The sequence below is a fragment of the Punica granatum genome, chromosome 7 (genome assembly GCF_007655135.1).
Source record: "Punica granatum isolate Tunisia-2019 chromosome 7, ASM765513v2, whole genome shotgun sequence".
NCBI classification, from domain to species: domain Eukaryota; kingdom Viridiplantae; phylum Streptophyta; class Magnoliopsida; order Myrtales; family Lythraceae; genus Punica; species Punica granatum.
In genome coordinates this window covers 27,682,789-27,693,138 of record NC_045133.1, presented here as the reverse complement: position 1 = coordinate 27,693,138, position 10,350 = coordinate 27,682,789, and the positions used below count along the sequence as shown (strand labels likewise).

Genomic DNA, 10,350 nt, shown 5'->3' with positions numbered 1-10,350 from the left:
ACTGTTTATGCTTATTTTTTATTTTAAACATTAATTTTAATTTGAGTAGTTTCAAATTATTACATCCCAAACACTTTTATTTATTTTAAAATCAACACTTATTTTTCAGCAATTATACTTCAGCACTTTTATTTCAGTAATAACACTCCCAAACCAATCCTAAACCTTGTAAATTACATTTTATTAGCAGAAAAAGAAAAGGAGGTATAAACAACATTTTCTGAATTCAGTTTTAAAAGTTGAAACGTGACAGGTAAATCTTGCTAGCATAAAATATATGCAGTTTCCTATATCTTGCTAGCATAAAATATGTGCACTAAGTATATTTAGAGAATTTATGGATAAGCATAAAATATGTTCACTTTTTTTTTATTAAATTCAGTTGGATGTTAGCAAGATTCTTTCCACAGACTTTCTTCTTAATCGATTATAAACAATTGAGAAGGGGAAAAAAGAGAAGCAAAAGGAAGAAGTAATGTCAATGCGGTATGAAATTGGGCCAACAATACAAATGGGAAAATGAAGATTGGTCCCCGGTAATCATTTGTCGTTGATCATATCCTGCAGCAACTAATAAAATTTAATTGAAAAAAACAGAGAAAAGAGCGAAAAAAACAAACCTTAAAAATTGGAAAAATGCATTAATAATATCCGAGAAAAGACACCGTGAAAGGGACTATCCAATTAGAAGAAAGCGTAATAATATTCGAATACATTTTTTTTTTCGGTGTGTACCCTGATATTCAGAAACCCAATAGGGTCTGACTAATCCAGTCGGGAGATCGAGCAAAAAGTGCAATCAAAACGAGGATGATGACCAAAAAGAAAGGGAACATCGGACATCTAGTTCTTAGTTCAAATGCTAACCACATCCGGGTTAGTTTCCAAGGTAAAATGGCGATATTGATATTTCACATATTGAACTGCGACGTCTACCACTTGACCCAATCATCGATATGTGTAACTAATTGGCACATAAAAGTCATGTTCAGCGTGATATGTTAGTTGACATCTTTTTATATTCATTAAGCGTGATATGTCGGCTGACATATATCAATTGTTACCTTGTGAAGTACAAGTCATCTTTTTAGATCAAATTCAGCTGAAATTGATAGAATGGCCCACCGAGATACCTACCCATCTCTCTCATTTTCGTTACCTCAACTTATTACCAAAGTAGAAGCTAGCGAATAGATAAACTTGAAGAAGCTGGAGGTCTTGGGTTTCTCTGAAGTTAGTGAATTCAGTGCTTATGTAAAAGGCATGCCAGAGTTCCTGCGTACATATCGATTGCTCGTAGGATTATTCATTCAACTATGAGGTACACGAGATCACCGGTCGTGAAGTGGAGCTCTTGACTTGTCGGCTACCAAAAGGCATTGAGTCATTGATAATATGCGAGGTTCATGGCTTCGGGAGCTTAAATGACTTATCTTCGTTGCCCTTACCACTTTCACTGACTTGACGTACTGTGAGATTTCCTTCTGCAAGCCTTCTGCTCTATATGGTGAGCTTTTCTCGAGCCTCGAGGAGTTGTCTCTCTTTAATTTGGAAGAACTCATATTTCTCGTGGACATGGAGGAATTGCTCCATCCACAAACTAGCAAGGATGACAAGTTTTCTGGTCTCAAACACTAATCAATCAAGTTGTGTCCTAACATAAAAGAAAGCTCCTCACTCCAAAGCTACTCTCCCATATCAGGAATCTTGGAGAAATCAACATTGAAGGGATGCACACAAATGGAGGAAATTGTAGCTAACGACGAGTCGAAGGAAGGAGGACACGATACTGGGCTGCAGCTATATGATTGATTTGTCGGGGATTGAGAACCATATGCAGTGTGAATGCGCGACCAGGTGGGCAGGAGTCGCTTAAGTGAGACCATCCCAACGGTAAGGAGCTCTTCCAACCATACGTTGACTGTTGGCTCGATTAGATTCGGTTACAAGCCAAATCCAAGCACGTTTTTCTGTTGAGTTACTGCCTATATTGAATTTCCCTTTTGGATTAGAGACACGATGATACTTTGATGAATGATGTGATTTGAAGCATCTGATTTGCACAAAAATATAGTTTTGGTTGATGAATGTCATTTAGTAGTTTGAATTGAAACTTTGCATCAGTAAGTCTTGCCATTTTATTTATAAACAATCTATGCAGCAATTGTTAAGATCATGATGTGTCATGAGCACTTTTTGGGAGTAAAAAAAAAATGACAGTCTGCAGATAAAGAAACAAAGATTAGCACTCTGAAGTAACTGCCAATCCCAAAATCAATTAATATATAATATATTAAAGTGGAAGAGTGGAACCCATAAAGCTGCATTCGGGAATCCTCAGCTCGTGATCAAATATCGAAAACCTTCAGCACTTCGTAAAAGGACTGCTCAGTTGCTCTCATAATGCGGCAGCCTCCTCTTCTTCATCTTCCCATTCGACTATTCGACTCTGTACATCTCCCTTCTTCATCTTTGTTCCAAACCAAATTTTAAAATATTGACCGTCAATGATAATTAAATATGTGGAGCCTCATTTCTGCCTCCCAATGCATCGTCTCTGCCCTTCGAGTTTAATTCACTTCGCCTCCGTTCGTTCCTCTTCAACAGGTACTTCTCTATCTTTCACCCCATCCCATCTCGCTTGCTTGTTTTCCTAACATTTTCTTGGTGTCTTCTATTTCATTCATTAACACTTCTCTCTTACCTCTCTCTGTAGCTATATCTGATCTTCTGTAGCAATATCCGATTCCGAGCGTACTATGTCGTCGACAATATCATCAGGGTATCAGCAGCTCATTAAGCTCTACGCAAAATGACTTGAGCACCATGTTAGGGATGAAGAGTGATTCTTGTTGCCGGAGCATGGGCATAAGATACAGAGCTCGAATGAGAACCGTTGCAGTATCATTGCCATTGCCGTCTTCACTTCGATCAATGCAAAAGTTCATCCGGATGCAGATTTGAGGGCCCCAGCCGAACTGGAAGTACATAACTCGGTTGTTGGTCACCTTTGAGATTCCTTCCGAGAACCTCTCGGGCTCGAATTCCTGGGCATCTTCTCCCCAGAGCTCTCTATCGTGGTGGACAAGTAACACAACCAATGACTGTTCTACTCCTGCTGGTATAGTTAGGTTCCCGACTTTCATTTCCTTGTGGATGAACCAACCGATCGATATCAGTGGCGGGTATAGCCTTAAAACCTCATACAGGATCATCGTAATCTGTGAAAAAAATATGTAGAAGAGATTATCACCAAGCTCTTAAGGTCAGAAATTGGTTCTGCTTAATTTACGTAAATAGAAAAGTTTCGACTTACGATCTTTAGGTGATTCAGCCCATCTATGTCGAGTGTTCCATCTCTTCCAAATGCCTGCAGAACCTCCTCTCTTGCTCGGGTTTGCCCCTCAGGATGAACACTCCGTAGTATCAATGTCCAACACAAGGGAGGACCGAGGTTGTCTCTTGCCCGGCAAAATAACTCATCAATCAGGTCTTGAGTACTCAGCCCCGTGTACTTGTTAGAGTATTTTACTATTTTTTTGCACGGCCGGATGTGATTTGACACTTCTGTTGCCGCATCAGTAAAAGTTGATTGCAATAAAGCGGAATGTATTTGATTGAAATATTTTTAAAATGTTTTGTACCATTGCTATTAATTTTTTTTTTTGCACCGATCGTTAAATTTTTCAATTTTTTTTTATCAATGGTGTAAGCTTCCCCACTAGGATCCACAGGTCGAAATTTTAGAACATGCATTTTTATATTTTGTGTAAGATTTATTATTATTATTATTATTATTATTTAAATAATTATTTTTTGTAAAAAAATTAAATATATAATATTTTAACTCTGATATTCATAAATTTAATGAATCCCGACTAAACTAATCAAACTCGGTCAGCTCATTTAAGGGTAAAGCTCTCGTCGCGTCAATTTTCTCCATTCACAAAATTCGAATTCAAGATTTTACTTAATGAAAATAAGTACCGAACCGCTTAAACAATATAAATATATAATTTATTCTGTATAAAATCTGAAGTTCATCGATATATATTTGTCAAAATTATATAAAACGAGTTGAGAGTAATTCAATAAAATCAACTTGGCTCAATGCGCGAGCTACACGAATAATTGATTAATATAAAAGGGAAAAAGAAAAAGAAAAAGAAATTGCCGCCTCTTTCTCTTCGCTGCTCACAAACTGTCGGGAGCTCAACGATGGAGGCCTCAACCGCCACACCTCGGAGCTGCCTCTATGAAACCCTAAGCCCACTGCCGTTGTCCTTCTCCCCGGACTCCGGCCAGTCCCCGCAACCTCCGGAGAGCCCCGGGCTCTACTCTGTGTTCCGGAACGAGATCTCGCTCTCCGACCTGCACCCATCTTCCCCCGGCGCCGCCGTCGCGCCAGATTTTTTCTCCCTCGATGTTGAGGCTGAGCCGGAGAGTGTGGAGGAGCCTGCATCTCCGCGTTCGGCTTGGGAAGCCGAGCTGAAGACGCCTGCAAGGGAAGCCGAGCTGCCGAGGTTGGAGGGCTCGTGGTTCAGGGGAAATAGCAGATTCAAGAGTCCTATGCTTCAGTTGCATAAAGGTTTTACTTTTACAACAATTTCTATGTTTGCCGTCTTTTTCAGTTCTATGCGAATTTCGCTGTCTATTGCAATTGCATGGAGCTAGTCTTAGAGTTATTAGCTAGTGTATACTCCGGTGAGCCATGTCGTCCGCCCTTTTGTTAAACAGTGTGCATAGAGGGAGTCGCTTGGGATAGCGGACTGCTAAAGATTGATCCTTTCTGCTTGATTTAGTTAGTTGCCATTCGGTTGGCGGGATGGGCTCGTTTGCAAGATTATGTTTCCAAAGTTAATCTCTTGCCTTTTCTGCTTGGTTGGTGGATGTGTTGATGATTGTAACTTGAATTATCGCCAATATTCATAATGCAGAGATAGTCGATTTCTGCGACTTCTTGTCACCAACTCCAGAAGAGCAAGCCCTTCGGAATTCAGCTGTTGAATCTGTATTTGAAGTTATTAAATATATATGGCCCAACTGCAGAGTAATTAATTCTTTCTCATGCTCTCTCAAGTTCTTTTGTAATTTCCTATGAAAGCCTGTCAAAGTGTTCTTCTCTTTCTTGTTCATTCTTAGGTAGAAGTTTTCGGGTCATTCTGCACGGGACTATATCTTCCAACTAGTGATATTGATGTAAGTTTATTGGGATTTGTGTTTGTTAAGAATTCATATTTAGTGAGCTTTTGGTTTTTTAAAATTTTTTAAGTTTTGTGTTGTACATCCTGTAGCTGAATATCTTCCGTTGTAGGTTGTAATTATAGGTTCAGGTATCAAAACCCCACAACTAGGTTTACAGGCCCTTTCGAAGGCACTATCACAAAAGGGCATTGCTATTAAGATACAGGTGAGGAACTCTTAGCTGGATAATGTTCTTTGTTTGAGGCTTTATGCTTTCCTATGTCAGAGTTTTCATCGCCATTCTTCATCTGATTTTCCCGACATCTCTAGGTGATTGCAAAGGCACGCGTCCCTATCATCAAATTTGTAGAAAAGAAGAGCAAGGTTGCATTTGATATAAGGTTAAACAACTTGACCTTTCTTTATTTGGCAGCACATGTGGGAACATGGTTTTACTACTTGTTTCAAATATATAGTTTTGTTTATGGATTCTAGAAGGATTTTGCACCTTCTTGGTGCCTTTAAAAGTTCTTTATTCACCAAATGAGGACAAATGTATCCATTGGCTTTGATTTATCTAACTGGGGAATGGGTTTTAATCAGGCTCTTCCTAAGAGACTTGCGATGATGATGGAGGCGGTATAATTCCATTATATTTTGTAAAGCAATTTTGTGTTGATTTTCCTGGATGTTTGCTTAAAATTGGGGTTGTGAATCTGGAATGGTCATCCCTAAACTGTACAGGTTTCTATTTTTACCATCATGACAATTAAAATAGTATGCTGATTTTGACCCCACATTTTGTCTAGTTGTTGCATTGCATGATAAGAAGATATACCCCATCCTTATTTACCTGCATTTAAATGTACTTAAATCCCTGTTAAATTCTTTATCTTGATCTGTCAACTGCTCTGTGACTGTATTTGGTTCTGTACAAAAATATGGCTGATCATGGGATTAGATGGTTTATTAGCACAATCTAATGCTGTAATCAAGTGGTCTTTTCCTCATTTTCTTGTATTGCTGGTAACAGCTTTGATGCGCAAAATGGACCAGTAGCTGCTGATTACATCAAGGTTTCCCTCTGGTTCCTGCAGTTGTTTGAATTTCTATATATATCATGGATGTATGTTGTTATATCTATGTAGCTGAGTCCCTTGTATTCAATTGCTGCCGTTCTCTTTGTTGTCTCAGGATGTTATATCTAAGTTCCCTCCATTGCGACCACTTTGTCTCATCTTGAAAGTATTTTTGCAGCAGAGGGAATTGAATGAGGTGGCTCTGTCTACTTCGTTGTAATAAACCATATATTTAAAAAAAGTAGAAGAAAATCATTTTGGCTATTTCATTTCAGTTACTTAATGCGCATGTTATTTTGCACATATAGGTTTATTCTGGTGGAATCGGTTCTTATGCGCTCTTAACCATGATTATGGCATTGTTGCGGGTAAGTAAATTTTCATTAACTTATTGCGCTAGAGAAAGTTTTGGCTCTAAGACATGGTTTCTCATGCAGTTTGCTTTGTCATTGTGAAATAAAAACGTGTACTTTTTATGGCTTTGAATTTTACTTGTATGGTTTATGAACCAAGTAGGGAGGCTTCTATGACTTCTACTTCTATGGTTTTATTAACTGAGTAGATCGACATTTCAACTGGCTTCTGCAGTATCTAGATCTCTCATTAACAAAATCTTTCATGAGAAGCATTTTTTTTTCCCCACTTAAGATGACTTGTTGGAGCAGCAAAGCTGTGACAGTGTGATATGTAATTCTGCTGAAACACTTTTTTTCTTTTTTCTTTTGCTCAATTGTAAGGCTCACGTACAATTTGGTTCAATGGTTTTTTAATAGCCAGTAACTTTCAGTTGCTTTGTATCCCAGCGAACGTGCACAACTTTTTGAATATTCCCAATAGGTCCATACCATCTTTTAGGGGTTCGACAGTATTAAATGAATAAAATCAGCTTGATGGATGTCGATGTATTTCAATCGATCTTTTCTTGGTGAAGTTGTTACCTTACAGTGGAATGGTGTCATTTGCTCATAGCTGGTTGGATGTCTATTTTCCTATTAGTTGATAACTTCTTTATGTCTTCCCACTATTTCATATTCTATCTGCCACAGAATGTTCGTGCAAGCCAGGCTTCTCCAGAACATAATTTGGGAGTCCTTTTGGTATGTGCTTCCCCACAATTTAACTTAATTTGTTTTCCTTTCTTTTGGTACCATTAAGTGACGAGAAAGCTTGTGTGGTATATATTTAGTTCATGCACCACTATCCTACTTGTGTTAGCAATCTAATTGTTTTACTTAATCTAAATAAATTCATTCAATTCTTTGTATCTCTGTCGGGAAACTAGGTAAACTTCTTTGATTTTTATGGACGCAAGTTGAACACAGCAGATGTTGGTATATCCTGCAGAGGGGGAGGCGCATTTTACTTGAAGAGTAGCAGAGGGTAATAGGATTGATAATACACTCCATTGCTATTCCCCATTGCTTTCGCTTTGACCATTTTTTTGGGGGCTTTCACTTCTTCTCGCTCATAGGAAGTTATGCTAAGATTTTCATGTCATAATATGAGCTTCTTATTGTAGGTTTTCATCATCAAACTTCAGGGGATGGCCATTAATCTCCATTGAGGACCCACAGGTTGCTGCATAGAGGTTAAATGTAGTCTTTTTTTTTTATTATATATGATGATCTGCTATAGAAATGAAGTGCATAATGAGGGAAACTTTTGCAAATAATTTTTGTAACTGTGAGCCTCAGTTTGAGCTGCTGCATCCTTTCTGGAATTTTCCGAGCAGGGACCATAATGCTCCTCCCTCTGTTTTGTTTGACTTTGTGTGTGTGTAGAACCTTTTTAGGTCTGTACCTTCATTTGTATAAAAACAGTGAGAAGTAGCCCAGAAACTGGAGGAGTTGATTCTTGCTGCACAGGAATTCTCTCTTGTTGATCGTCCTTTTTATTTTTTTGGTTAAATTTTATTCCTTTTCCGTTCTTGATGAATCAGGCCCCGGATAATGATATTGGGAAGAACTCCTTTAACTATTCCCAGGTACGTTACATATTCATCTGACTCATCTCTGTTTAGTTTTACGTCCTAAATCGAGTCTGTTTGGAAGGTAATTTAAGGGTAAGTACAATTGGGAGTTCTTCACTGAGATGTAACTTCAGTGGGAAGGTAAACCAACGGAAGTTGATGGAAGAGCTGTGAATTGATAAATTTACAAATGACTTTTGTGGATACACAGATTAGGTCGGCTTTTGCAATGGCGTTCTCTACATTGACGAATCCTAAGACCATCATGAGCCTTGGGCCCCAGAGGAGCATCCTTGGAACTATAATTAGACCGGATCCAGTTTTGCTGGGGAGGAAGGGAGGGCGTAATGGAGAGGTCACTTTCAAGAGCTTGCTTCCCGGTGCTGGAGAACCTGTGGAACTCGGTTTAGAAAGCGGGCAAGACATGTTCTGCAACTGGCAGTGGGATAACGAAGAAGAACCGCTTCCACGAGGAGGCAATCTATTCGAACCTTACACCGAACTGAATTCCTCGGGAAAGAGGAAAAGAAAATCATCTACCTCTAAGAAGTCTGATAAGAAGGAGAGAGTGGATGAGGATGCCAAAGTGCGGAAACGCCAAGAAGAAAGTGGCACAAAGGATAAGACCCCGAAAAATAACAGGAAGAAACAAAAGAATCAACCGAACGGTAGTATCAGATATCTCCGGGCTGGTTCCTTGTAGAAGAGTTCATAGGTTTTTCACAATTTTGTTTTCATCATCATCTTGAATGTAACGTTTGGACCGCCGATTATAATATTGCCTCACTTACATTTACGGGGTGGTTAGTTAACCTATGAGAATTCTTTTATCATGATTTCGATTTCTCAAGCTGATCGACATCGATGTAAAATTTACACATCGTGGAAAGTTATCTCGCAATTACAGCAAGGAAGATATTGCATATTGCATTTATATATTGCGCCAAGATGTGTTACTGTGCTATTTATGATTCGATCGATCAAAATAACAATATATATATACATATATATATATATATAATATAATATAAAGCAGGACTGTGTAGGGTTTGGTTAGATGGTCTTAGAGCGTTTCGTTTCTTAATGGATTTTTTTCGAAGTTTTGAGTTTTTTATTTTTATGTTAATTTATAATAAAAATGATTTGTTTTAAGTTTTTAAAGATATGTATGATAATTTTTTTATTAATTTTTAATCAAAGGGTTTTGTTTTAACTTTTTAAAGATACATATGATACATATGATAAAATTTGAATTTCTCTATGAACTTTTCAAAGATATATGATTGATGGCGTCAAAAACTCGACTTTTTGAATATATCGAATTTTTGAGTTTTTTTAAAATTTTTTTTATTTCTAATGAATTTTTAGAAATTACAAATATATTTATCTATGATATTCTCTAAAATATATTTATCTTTAATGAGAGATTATAATTCATATATGAATCATATTTAATTTTCAAAGACCATATCAAATTATGTTCTTCCTAGATTCTAAATAATACGTTATAAATAGAAACCACTACCCACATAAAGTGGCCTATTTGACTTTTAAGAATACGTCTATGAGCTCTCAAAAAATATGCTCACAACAAGTTCCGTTAAATTTTTTGCTTATTATTGTTTCACGTCGAATTCTTGATCTTGAAAGTATGAAAACCGTGATGAATCAATCTCAATTTTTTTCTTTTATGTATGCCTACATATGTTCTTATGAAAAAGATTCCTTTTCATTAATTTTCATTTTATATGTATACAATATGTTGTGATTTGAATTTTTTTCCTCGGTACATATTAAATTGAAGGTGATTTTTTCAAAAAATACGTCTATCGTAAGACATGAAGCATAGTTTTTCAATTATTTGTTTTTCTATTTGTCACTTATGTACGTCTAATAGATCTAGAATGTTTAGATTACTAGATGGAAATTTTGTGAAATTTTCGGTATCTCTAATTTTATGTATAGATCGCGTCAAAATCCAAAATAAAATATGTTGTTACGTATGCACTTTAGAAGGATGTCTTTTTATATTTCTTCAATATAGTTTTTCATATTATATTCGTCAATTTAAATTACCATTATTCATATATTTAATAATATATTTTTATTGACGGTGTT

The 10,350-nt window shown here is 37.0% G+C and overlaps 1 protein-coding gene and 1 long non-coding RNA gene across 3 annotated transcripts; both read left to right on the top strand.

The window, feature by feature from the left end:
• The first annotated feature begins 1,210 nt into the window (after positions 1 to 1,210).
• On the top strand, positions 1,211 to 3,699 carry LOC116213372. The gene is made up of 3 exons (XR_004158078.1): positions 1,211 to 1,507; positions 1,703 to 2,607; positions 2,717 to 3,699. It is a non-coding gene; the product is annotated as an uncharacterized LOC116213372 (long non-coding RNA).
• A 462-nt stretch (positions 3,700 to 4,161) lies between these two features.
• LOC116214715 (terminal nucleotidyltransferase 4B) lies at positions 4,162 to 9,121 on the top strand. 2 transcript variants are annotated; one of them, XM_031550143.1, is made up of 13 exons: positions 4,162 to 4,588; positions 4,938 to 5,050; positions 5,143 to 5,199; positions 5,315 to 5,410; positions 5,515 to 5,585; positions 6,218 to 6,260; positions 6,379 to 6,459; positions 6,572 to 6,631; positions 7,310 to 7,360; positions 7,546 to 7,643; positions 7,783 to 7,837; positions 8,203 to 8,247; positions 8,444 to 9,121. In XM_031550143.1, the coding sequence occupies exons 1-13, from the start codon at positions 4,219 to 4,221 to the stop codon at positions 8,933 to 8,935; spliced, it is 1,632 nt and encodes a 543-aa protein (XP_031406003.1). In that variant the 5' UTR covers positions 4,162 to 4,218; the 3' UTR covers positions 8,936 to 9,121. The 2 variants fall into 2 exon arrangements, with proteins under 2 accessions (XP_031406003.1, XP_031406004.1); XM_031550144.1 differs by lacking the exon at positions 6,379 to 6,459.
• The last annotated feature ends 1,229 nt before the right edge of the window (positions 9,122 to 10,350 follow it).

Excerpts from the sequence above, each read along its gene's own strand:
- LOC116214715 (XM_031550143.1), top strand. The coding sequence starts at position 4,219 with ATGGAGGCCTCAACCGCCACACCTCGGAGCTGCCTCTATGAAACCCTA. Across the intron at positions 7,838-8,202 it reads TCTCCATTGAGGACCCACAG|GCCCCGGATAATGATATTGG; the intron begins GTTGCTGCATAG and ends TTGATGAATCAG. Across the intron at positions 8,248-8,443 it reads ACTCCTTTAACTATTCCCAG|ATTAGGTCGGCTTTTGCAAT; the intron begins GTACGTTACATA and ends GTGGATACACAG.